Here is a 21,403-nt window from a genome sequence, read left to right on the forward strand (position 1 = left end):
TGATGCCTTGTCTATTTTCTAAAGAATGACTTTCTAGTTTCTTTTGGCATCATAATATGAAGGAAAAAATGTCTAAGGGGAACTTGTTCTTCTTTTACTTTTCATACATATAGCCCAGTGTGGTGATGGAATTCAGCCCAACTGGTTTGACTCAGTTAAATGTCACTTAGGCTATGAAATATGGACAAATATATACATACCATGTATGTACGAGTATATTTTAAAAAAAGGCGTAAACTGGCTCATCTGATTCACTAAAGTACACTGCCGTCATACAGTAATCGTACAGGTTTGACAGGTGCCAGATGCCAGAATATTCAACAGCTATTCTGTCTCAGACTTTATATTTTGAAGATGAAAGTAGGTGCAGGTATGGAGTGTTTTCATTTTGGATAAAATTAAACCTCAAGAGCTGCTTTCCTGGTCATATGCTGTTTGTTTTGGAGGGCTGGTTGTTTCACTGACATGCTTTTACTGGTGAATCTCAATGATACTAAATGTTTCCGCACTGTACAACAGTGGTAATTATCATTTGGATTTGGCTGTTTTGTGCATGCTGACTTCTTGCCATATAACAAAATTGAACCCAAAAGAATCTCATTTATAATTTGCTTTGATTGGCTGATATGTTGTCCATCTATAGTAATATAGATACTTAAATCATTATTTAACTTAATCATCTGAAAAATCATTGGTAATTATTCATCCAGGACATATGAATCAGATTCAAATAAGGTTAAACTGAAGTTAAAAATTTTTAAACAAGCTTTAAAAATTGTATATAGATTTTGTCCACTAAACTATTTCTATCAATTGACAAACCAAAAATCTGTACTGTAGATTTAACTTCTTTAAACAGAATACAGGAACCATAAAATGTATTTTCCTGGGGAAATGGAGTAGTAGTAATAATAATTAATAATACCTAGCTCTTATTAGAAAATTAACAAAGATATTTAGTTTTTAATATTTACAATCTTTTCATTTTTTTTATTGGCCCAAAATCAGCTGCCTAAAAGTGGAAAAATGGATGAGGAAATATAATGGGTACTTAGAAACAGTTCTTGATAAGTAAACAACTGAGATTATGAAGTAAACACATAATATCAGCAACTACACAGTTTGTGAGTTTCAGAAAAGGAGATCCAGCTGAACAGAACTGTACAGGATAAAACTCATAAAAATATGTTTATATTCATGTTTAAACATTCAAAGAATTAAGTTTACAACGTCTGAGTTTAAACAGGTTTTCTGTTATTAAAACCCCCATCGTATAAGAAATGAATGCTAAATAAATATTCATTTTAAATAGTAAAATATTATGACCTGTTTATAATAGGTGTTATGGGAGCGCTGGCTTAAATAAATTCATATTAACGTCCAATATAACACATGGTTTTTAAACAAAAATTTTCTGATGAATATGCCAAAGTAGATCCCTAAGGGCCACGATTTTTCACCTTGAGTAGCATTGATAGAAGTGGGATTATTTACAAGGTAAAATATACTATTCATTATGAGTACAGGTTTCAGAATCTGGCCCTAAATTATATGGCTTACATGAGCTTTAGCCTTAACTTTCATTGAATTGGTTAAGCCCTTGATGCAGTGCATTTAAGCACATGCTTAACTTTAAGCACATCAGTGGGACTATTCACATGCTGGTCTGCTGAATCAGGGTTTACGTCTCCAACATTTTTTTGAAAAGTAGGAGTGTGTGTGTGTGTGTTTGAGAAGTTTATACAGATCGATGTTTGGGTTTGTTATAAGAAAGCTTTTGGCTGGTGTTTGTCAGAATTACAAAGATAGGTGAATTAATAGAGCAATCTTGCTTTCTCTAATTACATAAAACTGAAAATATTGCAGATATGTTGATAATATTCGGACAAATGCTTTAGTCTGTTTCTCAGTAGGTAAAAGTAGAAATGTAGTATTTGTGCAAATATCTCAATAGGGGATGTTTCTGTGTCTGGAAGAGTATACAGACAGGGAGAGAATGGCTTCAGCTGTGAGTGTATTATTCCATGCTGAGAGTAAAGCAGTTACACAATAAACACATAAGCCACTGTCCTTGTTTCATGCAGGTTGTAACATGATTACAGTTAACTTACTGTAGTTTGAAAGCTCTTCTGAGCTACCTCAGATAAAGGGCAGATCTTTCTCAAAGGTATTGGTTTACTCATAAAAGGCACTGGATCACATAAATGTCCAGATTTTGAAGGTCCCCATATAATATTAGAATGACACCAAAGAAACTGAGAATTATACATAAAAATGAACTTAAAACAATGGAGTAGGACCAGCACTTCTTCTCATGCTCTTTGTTAATATAAACAGACTATTTCAAACATTTTAAGTAAAGCATTATGCTTGATCTGAGATAAAGTCCTGAATTTTCTTATATTTTTACTTTTTAATTATCTTGTTTTTGCAGGGGAAGTCCGTTTGACACCAGAGGACTTTGCCAGAGCTCAGAAATATTGCAAATATGCTGGCAGTGCTTTGCAGTATGAAGATGTGAGCACTGCTGTGCAGAATCTACAGAAGGCCCTCAAGTTACTGACTACAGGCAGAGAATGATGCCTTTGTCCAACAGATTCATGTCTTTTGCCTAAAGAACTAACAATCCATTACTTTACCTTCTGCCTATCGGGGGCACAGTTACATGAAAGCTCTCAATTCCATTGACCATGACAATGAAATCTGTGTCTCAGTATCAGATCCCTGATGTAGCACTAATCAGCAAGCTCAACCAGTTTTCATTTTCCACACAGTGGAACTGGAAACATATGGATGCAGTGATGTGATCAAGATACTGGAGAATGCACTCTGAACACTGCTTAAGAGTTAGAATTAATGCTACAATATTTAGAATGTTTAAGTAAAAACATGGAATCTCTCTTTACCGTTTTGGAAAAACAAAGTAATGTGCTCCACTAGTGTTGAGTCTGAATTTATCACTGTTAATAAACTTTAAAATGAAAAATGGCTTTGGGACTGGAAATAAAAATTAGGGCTTTTCTACTGAAATTTAGATAGCAGGAGTGTGGGGCCAGATGGATCATGAAATGATCTTAATGTACATCCAGAAAAGTCCTTTTTAAAAAATACATCTAAATTGTTTTGGTATTATCTGAGACCAAGTTAAAGGTGGGAGGCTTGAAAAGAAGAATACTGAGATTTAATTGATAATTTATTGCACTGGAACGTCCATTTCTTGAAGCTTTGGGCAAAGACATTTAGATGCTCCTCTACCCCCCCTGCCTCCCCACACACGTGTGTGAACTGCTACATATTGGTTTTGGTAACTGATTCTTACTCATTTTGCATGGGCAATTTAAATTTTATATATTAAGGATGGTTAAAAGAAGGTAGTACTAGTGTTAACTAGAGATGAGCCCAAAGCCCAGATCCTAACAGCATGGATTTAAGCTTCACAGCTGCCCCATTTCTTTCACCAGCCAAATGACCCCTCAGCCAAATGCCTGGACTTTGACACCTTCATAGTCTCTGTTTAAATCCAAACTTTGCAGCTGAGGTTCATCTCTAATGTTAGTGCAACAGAGTATCCTCCCCTGCTTACTTTCTGTGGAGATTTTGGGGATTCTAGAACTGATTAAAATATTTTGGAATTTGAACTCTGAACACTTTATGAGCTGTGTTCTGGGGAATTATGGAGCTATTGATTGTTAAAACTGCATCCATGCTGTATAAAAATAAATGAATAAAAGATTCTTAAATTAGTATGACAGCCTTAAATGAGTACACTATAGAGTTTGTCTATTTGTATAATACATCTTTGAATACCAGTGAAACCTGATAGACGTCATTCTTTACAAAATACCAACTCAGATGTGCACACCTGTTCATGCCTATGCTATTTTCCAGGGAAGGAAATATAGCTGATATTTAAAGTACATAAAAGCAGCCTAATGGTATGTAAAATCTGGTGCACAAAGCACATCCAGTTAAGACTGCAAGCTCTGTTCAACAGCATGTTTGAAAAGGTAGTGTGATCATTTGTAATGTATTCTTAAGCATTTTAACGGAGTACAAATTAATTCATAAAATAAGTTCATTCTTACATTTTCCCATTATGGGATAGAATCCCAACTTAGACAATGTTTGTCTGTGTAAGGGACATTGTTGCAAGTTTAGAACAAACAATTCTGAAACATTACTGACAATAACTTTCTGTAGCTCTCTGCAATGAGCTCATGGTTCATTATAGTACTTCAGGCAGGTCAGAGATGCTTCAGTTTGCTGAACAAGCCCTTCTCACCATCATACTAAACTACTGGTAAATTCTTCCATATATATATATTATGAAGGGGTTTTATTGTCACTAGAAAAGCTGGATTTTAAGAAAAATGATATGTTGAATTATCGACCTAGAGAAACCTGTTGCAATCTAGAAATAACTGTAAAAGTATACAATTTGGTATAGCACTTTTCATCTTAGGATCACACAGCTACTTATAAATATTAAAGAATAAAGCCCCAGAGTACCCCAGGGAAGAAGCTAAGTTTTACTAGCTGTCTGATTTATAAATTAAGTAAATGTTACGCTTTGTTCTAATAATGTTTCTCAAACGAGTACAGTGTTAATCGGGGCTTTTAAAATTAAAAATAAGTTTTCTCTTGGAAGAATTTAGTGAGCCAGTGCAATGGATTAGAAGGAAATAATTGAGTAGAACTATACACTGAATTTATAGGTCGCTCAAGAAGGAGAAGGACTGGCTGCTGGTTACAAGTAATATGTTAAGTCTCCAAGGAGCATCATTAGTACAGCAGCCACAGGCAGTTCCATGGGGCAGCAGTTGCAGCATCTAGCTTTTCCAACCAGATGAAAATTTCAGGGTGGTGTCTGCGAATGGGATGGAAATTTAAAATGAGTTGAACTAACAGGTTTCCAAAGCTGTTTGCGAGGGTCTCAGTAGCATTTTTTCTTAAATCAAACTGCTTGTATGGATTTTCCCCCACCCCCCTTAGGAAATCCTCTAGCATTCTGTTGCCTGTAAATTCAAAACTGAACTCCAAAACAGTCTTTTTATATTTTTAAACAGATCAAGGCATTTTATAGTACAAAAAAAGGTCTTCCCCTTTCAAGGACTTATTTTTAATTAGCTATTGTTGACAACACAGCTACTACAGATATTTCAGTGTGCTGCTGGCACGCTACCTTTTTTTCATCTACACATAACCAAATTCTGTGTGCCGTTCCCATTGACTTCATTAGAGGTTGTGTTGCATCCATGTAACTGAAGGCAGAATTTGGCCCAACTACATTCAGCCAAAAGAAAAAGATATTTAAAAATCAATGTTTGTAATAAACATTTTGCTCTATGAATAAATAATTTTCGATTTAGTGCTTCTCATCCAAACAGATTAACTTTGCAATTTATGAATATTCCACTGAACTAAGGCCATTTCTGGGATCAGCTTAATGTGGCAGCTTTTTCAAAAGTTTACATTAATGTTATGCAACAGTTCAGGAGCAGTGAAGTTGCTATATCCAGCTGATGCAGGGAGGATTTAAGTAAGTAGAATGTAATTAACCTAATTGGAGTTTGGCACAGGCAATGAAATGAGCAGTCTTGATCTTAAGTAGCATGGGAGCTTTTAATAAGTGTTCATGAACTCATTTTACATTCTCTCTGAAAGGTGATACCTCCACCCACAGCTCCCTCTAACACTGTGCCGGGAATTAGTTTAATACTGACTCAACCAGGAGTGTCACTTGCTGAGTCATACACCATTGCCTGCAAGTATAAATCTGGGGACTCCATCCACATACCAGTCAAGCGTTACCCTGCTTAGCTTGTGCACACTGAACCCACAGTCTAAGGAGTGTAGAAAACAAATAGTGCCTTGCGTGAACTATGTTCATTTTTGCTATTAATAACTTTCAGATAAATACATTTATTAAAAGGTTTTAATTAGTATTAATTTTATGCATAGGTATATCTATAGCACTGATTTTCTTAATACTTTTAGAGTTCTAAGTTTTAAACTTCCACCTGTCCTGTAGGTAGGAAAAGCGTCTTGCAGTAGTTGTAGTTCAGGAACTCAAGTGTTCTGTGGAATTACCTGCAAGGCAAGAAATCCTCTGCATGATACAGTGGGAACCCTTAAGAAGTGCCTCTGTTTTGAAAGACACTACCAATTCTGGAGAGAGTCCATTAAAATTGCTGCAATCATTCCAATTGATGGAATGTTTCAAGGATGACCAGTGTCGGTGAAATTTTATAGAGTCACATGTAACCTTTATATTGAAATGTTTCCATTAATATTAAGTTGTTAAAGATAAGGTTGCAGTAACACCCAATTTAGTTTTCAGGTTTGAGCCTCTAGGTCGGTTACAGACATTTTATATAGTAAAGGACCACAAGGCAGCACTTTGAATGATAAAACCAAACTTTATTAAAGAAAAAAGTTAAGCAAACAGGCATGCAATTATTACTTGCACAATACTACAATAATACGTACACTCAAAGATGAAAGTGTATCAGTGAGTGATCAGTCCACTGACAACAGAATGAAGTTCAGCCTTATAATTCTGTTCCCTTTTGACGTTAATTGGAGCTCTCTCCAAATTAACAAAACTACTCCTTTTGTAATCCATTGTAATACTAATTAACATTAAACTGTCTCTAACCATAATTATATTTCTACCACCTCTTTTTGGCTTTTTACATTACTCATTATTTAAATTAACAACAGCACCATTTGAGCCTGCTGGGGGAGGCTTCCTGGATGATTTTATATACCATGTTATATTACTGTCTCCTTGGACATCTCTGGCCAGTCAGATACATGATTAAAATTAGGGGCCAATGAATAATGCATTATGCAGCTGCATAATTTACAGATTTTAGCAAATTGATGCATAAATCTATAAAAGTGCTACCCTTTCTGCTCACTTGCCAAGGCCCAAATGTGAGGTGCAGTGCCTGGCAGATGAAAATGAGGAACACAAAATATTAAGCATACAGGAAATTTAAAGTTCTGTGTGATTGCTTCCTTGAGTTTAAACATTTTCTATCACCTGTATTCCCTCATTCTGTGTTCCTGATGTAAATAACTTTCAACAATAAGTGCAAGAAGCCAGCAAACTTATGTGGACTATAGGTAACTTTGGGAATAAAATGAGTGATGTCCCTTGAAATTGAGCATAGTTGACAGATATTGGGAATCTTTGAGTTTTGAAACTTTAAATTCTGCCAGAAAGCACAATGCTATGAGAGCTTCTGATGCCATCTGCCTCTGCTGGTAGAAATTATAACTTTTGAGTGAGGTTTAAAACTTGACTCTCGGAGGTTGCCAGTTCTGTAAGGTATCTGAGAATTGAATTAGTACCATGAGGCTCCGTATGATTCTTTCTTCTCACACCAAATACAACCTTATTACATCCTTCCCTAAGAAATGCACTTAAAGCTAGTGAGTTATAAGCTCCACTAGGAAAGCTTGTAATTCATAGATCACCACTGATTAAATGCAGGTTTCATTAAAGAGAGTAAAGCATTTGGCTCTCGAGGATGAGACAGGCATGGCCATCAAGACTTGGGATTCCAATCTTAAACCTGACACTAACTTGAGTGATTTGGGGCAAGTCACTTAACTTGTCCTTGCCTCACTTAACTTGTCCTTGCCTCAATTATCTCATCTGTAAAATGGGGATATGTATGCTTACCACATCACAAAACTGTCGAGAATTATTTACTGGTAGTTTAACATTGGCACAGTGCTTTGAAAATATAAAACACTGTATAAGGATTAAATTGAGTACACTTGAATCCAGCACTATAAAAGTCTGTGCTCTTTGACAATATGAAATGTCTTTTTAAAGACTTTTAGCATGAGTCTATCGGAGTAAATGCCTAAGCTTGGTTAACAATCGAAGAACAATTTTTAATGTAAGAACACTACTGGGCATTGTTACTACATGTTTAATCATCACTAATCTTACTGATTTCGGCAGCATGTATTCCAAATACATTGTCACTTCCCTCACTGTTTACTGTTTGGATTGTTCCTTCCCACGGCATACGCACAACACAAAATGTAACAACTGCTGAAGGTTTAATTTATTTTCCAATCAAATGCCAAAGCCTTTGGTTTTATTACCTCATGCTCTCCACGAAGGTGCGCGAGAGAGGCTTAATCTCAAAAGATCAGAGGTGAGATAGCAGGCTCAACAACTGATGGAAAAGTTTGTAAAAATGTAAAGGCTGGAAGCAGTAAAAGCTGCCAGATTTTCTTTCCTAACCCCCTTCTTCCTCCTTCCCCCAATAATATAGACATGCTCATTACAGAATACAGATGAGGTCCACACCATGAAGAATTTACAAGCTACTGCAGCAAGAAAAAATACGATGTGATGAATGAAGTGAGGGAGGGTACGATGAAGGTTTTATTTATGCAACAATTGCATCAACATCTACAGAAGATGTGGATTTTAAGGAAGGGATTTGAAGAGGTAGAGGGAAAGAAAAGTGGCAGACAAGAAATTACCCTTCCCGATGTAAGGAACAGCAGCAGTGGCGTCAATCTCTTTTAGGGTGATCAGATGTCCCGATTTTATAGGGACAGTACCAATTTTGGGGTCTTTTTCTTATATAGGCTCTTATATATTACCCCCACCCCCATCCCGATTTTTTACATTTGCTGTCTGGTCACCCCTAATCTCTTCGTAGGGAGGTGAATTCCAGTCATTCCCCCCCCCCCCCAGCAGGGACACCATTCTTGTCCTTGCTTGTCCTCTCCCTCCCCCCCCCCCCCCCCATCTTCCTCCCACAGCAATCGCTATCTCCCTCAGCCAGGGAGTCTCTCTTACTACAGAATGCGTGAGTCAGTGCTGCCAGGGAGTGGAGTTTTCAGCAGACTTCCCTGTGCTCTGCCACACAGGAGCAGACTTCCTGTGCATCAGGTCACAACCAATTTGAGTGGCACTGCGACCCCATGCACCAGGTTGCAACACCACTCGCTGAAGTTTGACCCAGTTCCTCCTCCACAGAGGGTGACTAGTGGTATTGCAACCACACAGCTTGAGCAATGCTCCCAACTACCAGCTGCACTGATTTAGTATGGGACCACTGCTTAAAAGTGGTCAGGCCACGGCCCCCCAGCTGTCCTCCAACATGCACATGTGGGAAGCTTAGAGAGTATTCTGAGGTTCAAGTTTGGGCTCACCTTCCAGTCCATAAAGATACTTTAATCTCAGCACACAAATGTAAAGGAGTGTAAATCACATTAAATATACCTTCAGTATAACAAAAAAGAGCAAGTAAATTGGAAAGCACCATTTTGACAATTAGCTGATGTAAAGTATGGCTGAAAGAATGTCTTCTCAAACTTAAAAAAAGGCTCCCCTCAAAAACACGGGAAAACATTTTAAGAAATTAGTCAGTAGTTGTAAATCATTAAACTGTTAGCTAGTAAAGTAAATAATAATACAAAAAATTACTTACAGCACCATGGAAACATGCTGGTTTCCTGTGCTTTCTATCTGCAAAGTTCTTAGATTCCAAGGGCAGAAGAGACCATTGTGATCATCTTGTCTGACCTCCTGCAAAACACAGGCCATGGAACGTCCCCAGAATAATTCCCAGAGTATATCTCTCAGAAAAACGTCAAGTTGATTATTTGAGTTTTGATTATGCAAAATCAACAGGGTCCCTTCTGAGCAGGATGGTTAAAATGATGCCCCGCACTGAGGGTATGTCTACACTGCAGCTTGGAGGTGTGGGCTAACTGCATGAGTCAAATCCCACCTGACTCCTCTGGGTCCGAACTTCGGTGGTTAGCCCAAGCCATCCCCCCCGGCCACAGCATCCACACTGCTAGTTTTAGAGCACTAGCTTGAGTGAAGCTAGAATGAGTCTGTCAACCCATGCTGGAAATCAGATTTCACAGCTGCAGTGTAGAGCAACCCTGAGACACACGAGTGTCATGCTATCTGCATTGCATATGGTGTCAGGAATACCTAAAAAGTGCCTTGACAATGTCTTTAATAGACACCTTCATGCTAGGGCTGTCAAGCGATTAAAAAAATTAATCACGATTAATCGCACTATAAACAATAGTAGAATACCATTTATTGAAATATTTTGATTCAAATATATTGATTTCAATTACAACACAGAATACAAAGTGTACAATGCTCACTTTGTATTTATTTTTGATAAGTATTTTCACTGTATAAAAACAAAAGAAATAGTATTTTTTCAATTCCCCTAATACAAGTACTGTAGTGCAATCTCTTTATCATGAAAGTTGAACTTACAAATGTAGAATTATGTACTAAAAAAATTGACTGAACTCCCTGACTGAACTAACCTCGTTATCTCCATACTGATTTATACCTGCCTCTGGAGATTTCCATTACTTGCATCTGAAGAAGTGAGGTTCTTACCCACGAAAGCTTATGCTCCCAATACTTCTGTTAGTCTTAAAGGTGCCACAGGACCCTCTGTTGCTTTGTACTAAAAAAACTGCATTCAAAAATAAAATAATGTAAAATTTTAGAGCCACTCAGTCCTACTTATTGTTCAGCCAGTCGCTCAGACAAACAAGTTTGGTTACATTTGCAGGAGATAATGCTGCCGGCTTCTTGTTTACAACATCACCTGAAAGTGAGAACAGGCATTCGCATGGCACTATTGTAACTGGTATCGCAAGAGATTTACGTGCCAGATGCACTAAAGATTCAAATGTCCCTTCATGCTTCAACCACCATTCCAGAGGACATGCATCCATGTTGATGACGGGTTCTGCTCGATAATGATCCAAAGCAGTGTGGACCGACACGTGTTCATTTTCATCATCTGAGTCAGATACCACCAACAGAAGGTTGATTTTCTTTTTTGGTGGTTCGGGTTCTGTAGTTTCTGCATCGAAATGTTGCTCTTTTAAGACTTCTGAAAGCATTATCCATTCTCGTCCCTCTCAGATTTTGGAAGGCACTTCAGATTCTTAAACAGTGGGTTGAATGCTGTAGCTATTTTTAGAAATCTCACATTGGTACCTTCTTTGCATTTTGTTAAATCTGCAGGGACAGTGTTCGTAAATCAAACATGTGCTGGGTCATCATCCAAGACTGCTATAACATGAAATATATGGCAGAATGTGGGTAAAACAGAACAGGAGACATACAATTCTCCCCCAAGGAGTTCAGTCACAAATTTAATTAACACATTATTTTTTTAATGAGCATCATCAGCATGGAAGCATGTCCTCTGGAATGGTGACCGAAGCATGAAGGGGCATACAAATGTTTAGCATATCTGGCACATAAATACCTTGCAATGCCAGCTACAAAAGTGCCATGTGAACGTGTGTTCTCACTTTCAGGTGACGTTGTAAATAAGAAGCAGGCAGCAGTATCTCCCATAAATGTAAACAAACTTGTTTGTCTTGGTGATTGGCTGAACAAGAAGTAGGACTGAGTGGACTTGTAGACTCTTGAGTTTTACATTGTTTTGTTTTTGACTGCAGGTATGTAACAAAAAAAAATCTACATTTGTAAATTACACTTTCATGATAGAGATTGCACTACAGTACTTGTATGAGGTGAATTGAAAAATACTATTTTGTTTATCATTTGTACAGTGCAAATATTTAATAAAAATGATATAAAGTGAGCACTGTACACTTTGTATTCTGTGTTGTAACAGAAATCAATATATTTAAAAATGTAGAAAAACATCAAAAAATATTTAATAAATTTCAGTTGGTATTCTATTGTTTAACAGTGCAATTAATCGCGATTAATTTTGTTGAGTTAATCGTGTGAGTTAACTGCAATTAATCAACAGCCCTAATTCATGCCCAATCCTGCAAATCTTACTGCTAGTATGGCAGTTTATTAATAGTTCATTTCTGAGGCACAATGGGGATGAAAATATAGGGAATATCTATCCACGCATGTGAGTAAGGGTTTGCAGGACCAGGTCTGTATTTGGCAGGTTGCATACAATAGATTATTTCAGACTCATCATAGCCAGGAAGTGTATTAAAATCTTGGGTGAAGTTCCTTATTTTAATGTAGATATTAACAACAAATTTGTATTTGCAAAACATGCATGCAACTACTCACGGTCACTGCGTTTTAACTCAATGGCCCTTTGATAATAGAAGCTCTACTCACAGTAGGCCCCCATCCTGCGAACACTTCTAGAAGTAACTTAGTCCAGGCGAATAGTCCTATTGAACTCAATGGGACTGCCCGTGTTGTGTAAGTGTTCACAGGATGGGGGCCTAACGTTTACAAGAGGCAGATTACTTTTGTATAATGAAATATATGTGGACTAGTAACAAAGAGCTTTTTGGTGCCAGATCCATTATGTTGCCAGTCCTTCCACTGTGCAGGCTCTCATTTAATACCTATCTTTAAACACCATAACACTGAGGCCGAGGCCTTCACTTTTCTTTCATTTGTGACTATTTCCTACTAGAAAGTGCTCTGTACTTCTGACACTTTGTAATAAATAATCAAGATAATCTTTTTTCCCAGTTTATCTGAACTCCACTAGATTTTCCAAGAAAACCAAGACTTCGCTGCCTTAAATGTTTTTGAAGTTGCATGGATGCATCAAGATACCTTTTCATGGGTAATCTGACTGTGCCAAATTTTGCTGTCAAGGACCATGCAACATAGGATAAGATGATTTTATACAATATGTTAATTCTGCTGCCAAAGGTGCTGTCATTTCACTCTTACTGATTCCTAGGATGAGATTTAATTAAAAGAGCAGAGAGAAAAAATAAATGAAAATAGAGGACAGTGCTATTAATTTTTGCTGGTAGGAGTCCTGCAGCTCAGCAAAAGAACATATACTGAATGTACTGGCACTAAAAAGCCTTTATTGATGAAGTGGGTCTCCACAGCTATCCTCCTTTCCAGCCAAACTCTGGGGAATGTACAATAACAAGACTTCATTTTGGAATGTTTGCTCAGCACAGGAATTTCTGAAGGAAGATGGATGGAAAAAAAGAAACTAAACCCAGATTCTAAAGTTGAGCCATGTATGAAAGTGCAGCCAGTTTCATCTTTCATAACCTATATCCTGATCTGTGTCTAGGAAATGTACTGTTAGTAGATCTCCATTTACTCTCAATATAATCAAAATGTATGTTTTCCCTCACCTGTCTTTTTAATTTCTCCTCTGTCAAATATTGGACTTCCCTCCCTCCCTCCTTGCTTCCTTTTTGTATGATCTCTGTTAGTTATGTTATTGGATGTTTCATTTATTTTTCTGCCATGTGGACATTTTAATAAGAAGAAGATGCACTGTAATTTTATATGTGTCAACAGAATTGGTATTTTTCAGTGTAATGGATATGTTTGTCTCTTGCTAGAAATAATAGAAAACAGATGTTCTGTATGTTTGAAATTTCAAAACAATAAAATATATGGAGGGAAAAGCTGCCTGAGCAAAACCCATGTGTGATGTAATTCTATCAAACACAATGGATTAACACCAGGGATTAATTTGTTTTTGGAAACATAGCCAGAATAAGAGAGAACTCCACAGATACATTTATATGAAGAACAACTTCTACAAAGGTGGAAGACTCAGCCATCTCAACTGCTGCTTTTTAAATCTCATTTTACAGTGGACACATAGGAAAATTAAAGGTTTTAGAATCTGATTTAACTTGGAGGTGAGGGGTGGAGAATGATTTATTTGTGACTTTGTAGTTGGCTCCATAGGCATTTAAACATGTGGCAAACCTTCAAAAGAATTAGCACAATATGCGCATGACTTTTTGTCTGGTATTGAACTTTGTTTAATTACACCACATTACTCTAAGTGGCTGGTAGTAATTTGTGAAATGGCATGCATAAACAACACACACATTTCAAGAACTCATTTAACCTAAAATGCACAGCTCTCACTGTAAGGGTTCTATAGATTTACATAAATCCAGCTTTTAAGTGGTTATTTCCCCCCCAACCCCCCAACAGCTCTGACCACAGCGTGTTTGTCACCCAACAAGAGAGGAAGGTAACAAACTTGGTCAGAATTCTTCTGGTACAGAGTCTAATACATGAACGTTGGCTTCCAGCTTATCTGCGTGTGAGATTATATCAGACCTTCAGCAGTTTCATTTGTCAGCCTTTTTGCTTCAGGTAAGAAGAGGTTAGGACCAGAAAATCTTTCACTAACAATGAAATGAAAATGCAAGAACAGGGATTTGAACTATCAGGAACAAAATTAGACTCTAGTGATGACCATGTGGGGTTCGGAGCAGGTAAGGCCTAGCTGTGCAGACATTTATGTGCTAGGCACAGCATTCTTTTTGTGTGTGTGTGTGTTTACCCCTCTATGATGGCTTTCAGTTATTGATGCCTGCATGCACCCTGCATATTCATCCTTATCACTGAGTCATGCTTGATGAACAACTTACATAAGCTGTTTAAAAGAAAGCTAAACCCCTCCTCTGATATGGGCAGTAATAATGGCACGTATGTTAGAACTGGTGAACATTAAACAAAACCAAATAGCTTGTTATTGACATCTGACTGGATAGATCATGTAAGGAGCTGGTTAAGATCTAGCTTTAGTCATCCAAAGAGATGTTGCATACTTAAGTGCATGTATGCTGTTATGGCCAAATTCTGCCTCCAGGTATATGCTTGCGACTCTTTAAATCCTGGGATTGCTACTGAGGCAGCAGGCTCAACTTCTTGGAGAGGGACTGTAGGTTTTGAGGGTGGACATGGGCATTCAGAGGGGAAATAATGGGGAAAACCACCAAGAAAGTCTTGGAAGGAGGGATTTAGAAAGAACTTCCAGACTCTCTTGAAAGGGAGGAGAAGGTGATGTCTCTGGAAGTGAACTCGAAATGTTTGAATTCAAGTGTTGAAGGGGAAAATAGTCTTAAGGTTCAGGTCAATCTACACTGAAGCTTTTAGTCACTGGGGCCAGCTACTTGAAGGCTGCACTGGTGCAAACTTTTGTCTGTGAAGACAGACAAAACTGTGCCAGTGCATATCACAGATTTGTCGGTCTGCTTTGAGCCACCAGTGGCTGTTATCAGGGCAAATCCCTGGAGTACACAATGCCTGGGATTGTATATAGAACTATTTAGGTATTGGGCTGGGAAAGTGCAGACATGTTTCCATACTGCAGAAACATTTCTTTTTGCATTTCACTTGGCTTGATTCCAATAATCAATACTCTGATGGTGCTGGTAGATGGTGATAATGCCGTACCAGAAAAATCTCCTCTGGCCCTGCTATTTTCTGCTAAATTTAAGCTTTCCTATTAAAAAAAAATAATAAAATGAGAAGTTTCTAGCCCAGGTGATTGAAAAGCAAGCCTTCCACCCCTGATCTGATGCACTGCTGTTACACTGAGAATGTGGGTAATCCGAACAATGCCTCTGAAACGTGTAAGCTGCATCCATTCATCAGTATCTTGGACATGGCAGGACTGGAAGCTAGTGCTGTGGAGCTAAGTGGAAAATCTGGAATCTTGTCTCTCCAATGGTATTCCAGTTTCTCGCTGTTTTGGATGACAAGCTAAGACCATAAATATATCACTTGTTGCAGAATTGAATATTGTCTGGCTGGGCTTTGGAATAATGTAACCTGGGGTAGTGGGAGGAAGGAAGGAAATGAATTTGATGCCAGATTGGTCTTCTTTTCTAAATGGCACATACTTTAAGATTCTCAGAAGTTAGGAAATTAGAAATAGTTTTGGGGGAGACTGATTATTGGGCAGAGGAGAGGTGAGAAGGTCAAAAGTAGATGGTAAATGCAATTTATTACCTGGATAGCTCCATCATCTGTATGGTGCATGTCTGTGTGCGATGTTATATACATGCACACACATAGTGTAATGTATGCTCTCAGGCCTGGTCTACACTAGGCGTTTATGTCGAATTTAGCACCGTTAAATCGAATTAACCCTGCACCCGTCCACACCACGAGGCTATTTAGTTCGACATAGAGGGCTCTTAAATTCGACTTCTGTACTCCTCCCCAACGAGGGGAGTAGCGCTAAATTCGACATGGCCATATCGAATTAGGCTTGGTGTGGATGGAAATCGACGCTAATAGCTCCGGGAGCTATCCCACAGTGCACCACTCTGTTGATGCTCTGGACAGCAGTCCGAGCTCGGATGCTCTGACCAGCCACACAGGAAAAGCCCCGGGAAAATTTGAATTCCTTTTCCTGTCTGGGCAGTTTGAATCTCATTTCCTGTTTGGACAGCGTGGCGAGCTCAGCAGCACTGGCAACGATGCAGAGCTCTCCAGCCGAGATGGCCGTGCAATCCCAGAATAGAAAGAGGGCCCCAGCATGGACTGATCGGGAAGTCTTGGATCTGATCTCTGTGTGGGGCGATGAGTCTGTGCTTTCCGAGCTGCGCTCCAAAAGACGGAACGCAAAGATCTATGAGAAGATCTCTAAAGCCATGGCAGAGAGAGGATACAGCCGGGATGCAACGCAGTGCCGTGTGAAAATCAAGGAGCTGAGACAAGGCTACCAGAAGACCAAACAGGCAAACGGACGCTCCGGATCCGAGCCCCACAGATCCCGTTTCTACGAGGCACTGCATTCCATCCTTGGTGCGGCCGCCACCACTACCCCACCACTGACCGTGGACTCTGAGGATGGGATATTGTCCACGGCCGGTTCCTCGGACATGTTAGCGGACGTGGAAGATGAGGAAGGAGATGAGGAGGACGAGGCAGTCGGCAGCGCTTACCAAGCTGATTTCCCTGACAGCCAGGAGCTCTTCATCACCCTTACAGAGATCCCCTACCAACCCTCCCCAGCATGTAACCCGGACACAGATTCAGGGGAAGGATCAAGCGGTAAGTGCTTTAAACATATAAACCTTTATTTTTTACAAAACTTGAATATTAAGACTAATAACAATCTGTGAATCATGATTTCTTCCCCCTGGGCGCTTAAATAATCAGTAACAACTATTTATAAAAAAATCAAACAGTGTCCAGTTGTGCATGATTGTGCTGCCCAAGCTGCTCCACTCTTTTGTCCCTGCTACTGCAGCTATATGAAAAGCCGGTCTATATGTCCGGGGATAGAGCAATAGTCCTCCACGGACATCTCCACAAAGCTCTCCTGCAAGTAATGGGATAGCCTGTTCATCAGGTTCCTGGGGAGAGCGGCTTTACTTGGTCCTCCGAAGTACGAGACGTTCCCGCGCCAGGAGACAAGCAGGTACTCTGGTATCAGTGCCTTGCATAGCATGGCGGCATAGGGCCCCGGTCTCTGCAGGCTTTCTCGAAGCATCCTTTGGATCTCGGTGTCCGGGATCCTCATCAGAGTAATGTCGCTCATGACAACCTGCTTTGAATTAGGTAGGGGACTGTTAGTATTGGGACTGCTTGCAACAAGTTCCTTTACAGAACTGTGACTGCTGGTTTACAGCCACGCGGTGGGGGCGGGAGAGGGCCAGCATCCAGGGATCTTTCCCTGGCACATCCGCGAGGGGGTGGGACAGGGCCAGAGTTCCTGCTTGGCCGATTGCTGGCAGCACAGACTGGCAGTGCTTTCAATGTGAAAGGTGGCCAGTGGTACTCCTAAAGTTTTAATCTGCCACAAGTCTACGGCTTACCATGTTTGCCTGCTACAGAGAGTACTGTGTCCTGCCCCGGTTCCCAGATCGGCAGTGCAAAAGCCCAGGCACTGAAGGCGAGGTTCGAAAATTCAACCTTGTCCTCAGTGCGCATGTGATAGGTGTGGTTCATGGTCTTGTTCACAGAGAAAGACTATGTTCTTGATTCACAACTACATTTATCTTTCGGAGGAATTCACTGCCTTTTCCTCATTCCCACAGCCACATCTGCAACTGTCTCCCAACCCAGCCTGGAATCACACTCCCAGAGGCTAGCGCACATTAGGCGGAGGAAGAAGAAGACGCGAGAGGACATGTTCTCTGAACTTATGGGCTGCTCCCGAGCCCAGGCAGCACAGCATAACCAGTGGAGGGAGAATTTGTCCCAAATGCACCGGACACACATGGAATGTGAGGAGAGGTGGCGGCAGGAAGACCAGCAGGCGACTCAAACGCTGCTTGGACTTCTGAGGGAGCAAACGGACACGCTCCGGTGCCTTGTTGATGTTCTGCAGGAACGGACGCAGGAGGACAGAGCCCCGCTGCAGTCTATCAGTAACCGCACTCCCCCGCCACCAAGTCCCATACCCCCCTCGCCCAAAGTCCAAAGAAGGAGGGGCGGAAGAGTCCGTGAAAACTCTCACTCCACCCCTGCAGACTGCTCAAGCACCAGAAGGCTGTCATTCCCCAAAATTTGAAAAGTCCTTTCCTGGCCGCCTCAACCAAGCCCCCGTCCAAGTTTCACCCCCCAGTTTCATGTGTGGTTGTTAATAAAAAATACGTTTCTGTTCATTACTGTTTCAGTCATGCTGTTTTGAGGGAGAGTCTGTCTGCAGGGGGGGAAGGGGCTTGGTAATTGGACAGGACAGTCACCTTTAGCAGGCTACAGAGGTGGGGGCAGGTCCAGCAGCAGGGCACATACACAGTGCAGTGACTAGTTACCCTGGTCAGTCTGGGAGGTGGTTTTCATGTTCTGTGGGGGGCGGGGGGGGTTAGTTGCTCTGTGACTTTGTGGCGGGGGAGGGCAGTTACAGATCGTATGCAGCGGTCCTTGTCCTGGATCACAGAGCCACGCAGCAGGGGATCTGTAACCCTCCTCCCCCTGCCATAAAGTCACATAGCCCCCACATACACGCAGTCCCACTCAGGAGGGCTGGCAAGCTCCGTTGAAACAACCAGTCCGCTACTGTGAATCCTGTCATTCCTGGAGTTTAGAAGGATCATTTGCATCAGTACACTACACCCGCTCCCCACCACAGTCTGCGTCCCCGGTTTCAAAGATTCCCGCGAAAACAGTACTAAAGACAACGGTGTTCAATAACAAAAGTAAAACTGATTTTATTATTTTGGAAGGGGGTGGAGGGGGTCTGTAACTGGAGAGGATAGTCATCCTTAACTGGGTAAAGAAACGGGGGCAGGTTCAGCTTCTCTGTACAGAAACTTAAAAGTCACTGGTTACCCTGCTCGCTGTGGAACCTGGCTTTCAAAGCCTCCTGGATGCACAGCGCGTCCCGCTGTGCTCTTCTAATCGCCCGGCTGTCTGGCTGGGCATAATCAGATGCCAGGCTATTTGCCTCAACCTCCCACCCCGCCATAAAGGTCTCCCCCTTGCTCTCACACAGATTGTGGAGCACACAGCAAGCAGCTATAACAATGGGGATATTAGTTTCGCTGAGATCACAGCGAGTGAGTAAGCTTCTCCATCTCCCCTTGAGACGTCCAAAAGCACACTCCACCACCATTCTGCACTTGCTCAGCCGGTAGTTGAAGAGTTCTTTTTCAGAGTCCAGGGCGCCAGTGTAGGGCTTCATGAGCCAGGGCATTAGCGGGTAGGCTGGGTCCCCAAGGATCACTGTAGGCATCTCCACATCCCCAAGAGTTATTTTGTGGTCCGGGAAGTAAATACCTTCCTGCAGCCGTCTAAACAGACAAGAGTTCCTGAAGACGCGAGCGTCATGAACCTTGCCCGGCCATCCAACGTTGATGTTGGTAAAACGTCCCCTGTGGTCCACCAGTGCTTGCAGCACCATTGAAAAGTAGCCCTTTCGGTTGATGTACTGGCTGGCCTGGTGGTCCGGTCCCAGGATAGGGATGTGAGTTCCATCTATAGCCCCACCGCAGTTTGGGAATCCCATCGCGGCGAAGCCATCTATGATGACCTCCACGTTTCCCAGGGTCACTACCTTTGAGAGCAGTACTTTGACGATTGCGTTGGCTACTTGCATCACAACAACCCCCACGGTAGATTTGCCCACGCCAAACTGGTTCGCGACAGACCGGTAGCTGTCCGGCGTTGCAAGCTTCCAGAGGGCTATGGCCACTCACTTCTGGACAGTCAGGGCTGCTCGCATCCGGGTGTCATTGCGCTTCAGGGCAGGGGACAGCAACTCACAAAGTTCCAGGAAAGTCCCCTTCCGCATGCGAAAGTTTCGCAGCCACTGGGATTCGTCCCAGACCTGCAGCACTATACGGTCCCACCAGTCAGTGCTTGTTTCCCGTGCCCAGAATCGCCGTTCCACAACATCCAGATGACCCATTGTCACCGTGATGTCCTCGGAGCTGGGTCCCGTGCTTTGTGAGAGGTCTGTGCCCCTCTCAGAGTTCAGGCCCTCACCGCGGTGCCGTAGCCTCCTCGCCTGGTTCATCTGCATCTGCCTCTGGGAAAGGTGGATGATAACCTGCGAGGCGTTCACAAGTGCCACAACTGCAGCGATGGTCGCAGCGGGATCCATGCTCGCAGTGCTGTGGCGTCCGCGCTGTCACTGACCCGAAAAGTGCGCGAACTGATTTCCCGCCGGCGCTTTCAGGGAGGGAGGGAGGGAGGGAGGGCGGTAGTGACAGACGGATGACGACAATTACCCAAAAGCACCCTCGACCCTTTTTTTTTACCCAGAAGGCATTGGCGGCTCGACCCAGAATTCCAATGGGCAGCGGGGACTGCGGGAACTGTGGGATAGCTGCCCACAGTGCACCGCTTCCAATGTCGACGCTTTCCCCGTTAGTGTGGACTCACAAAGTCGAATTACTGTCCTTAGTGTGGACACACAAGTTCGACTTTGCAATATCGATTCCACATATTCGATTTAAGTGAAATCGAAATACCCTCGTAGTGTGGACATACCCTTAGTGTGCATATAATATAGGGGAGAGGCTTTTGTGTCTCTTACTCATATTTTATATTAATCCCTTTAGTTATTGCTATCAGGATTTGCTTAGGAGCTGAGCTTTCACAGTTTCAGGCTGAAGCAACCTCACCTGGGAGACTATGGCTTCCTGCCTATCCCATGCTGTACCTTGTATGATTTAGACCTTCTCTGTTGAAGTTTTATTCTGGAATAGAACTTTCCTCTCTCCTCTTCCCTTTTTTCCTATTACTACTACACCTGTAGTCAAACGACCTTCAATGCAGCCACCCTTATCCTGGCTGAGGGTGGCTGGATTCAGTTCCCACTGTACCCCATAAGCACTGCTCCCAAAACCAGCCAACAGAGTGTCTGAAGAAGATGGAAGAAACGCCCTTTCCGTAGAGGCTAAGTATTGATTTATTGTTCTTGAGCAACATTACAGACAAATTGTTTGCCTGGCGTAACATCTTTGGCAGGACTTACACCAGGGATGAATTTCTTCCTGCAATGGTATTTGGTTTTAATTTTTTCCATATCTTCCTATACCATGTTTTTCCATATCTTCCATACCTCAACGTTCCTTCCATTATAATGCTGAGGTTAATTTCTTGATATTTCCATTCTTATTTTCTTTAACAGAATCTTTGTATCTGAAATTTGGACTAGATTTGCCAAGACTGGCA

General features: G+C 41.3%; 1 protein-coding gene across 2 annotated transcripts in view; it reads left to right on the forward strand.

Annotated features, from left to right (window-relative positions):
- Window positions 1-3,744, forward strand: part of VTA1 (vesicle trafficking 1) — a 78,463-nt gene extending 74,719 nt beyond the window's left edge. For both annotated transcript variants that reach the window (XM_065400719.1, XM_065400720.1), the window contains one exon: window positions 2,435-3,744. In XM_065400719.1, the coding sequence (XP_065256791.1) occupies window positions 2,435-2,580 (146 nt within the window). In that variant the 3' untranslated portion in view covers window positions 2,581-3,744. The remainder of the gene's footprint in view (window positions 1-2,434) is intronic.
- Window positions 3,745-21,403: the final 17,659 nt, after the last annotated feature.

This window comes from Emys orbicularis, chromosome 3 (assembly GCF_028017835.1).
Source record: "Emys orbicularis isolate rEmyOrb1 chromosome 3, rEmyOrb1.hap1, whole genome shotgun sequence".
Taxonomy (NCBI): domain Eukaryota; kingdom Metazoa; phylum Chordata; order Testudines; family Emydidae; genus Emys; species Emys orbicularis.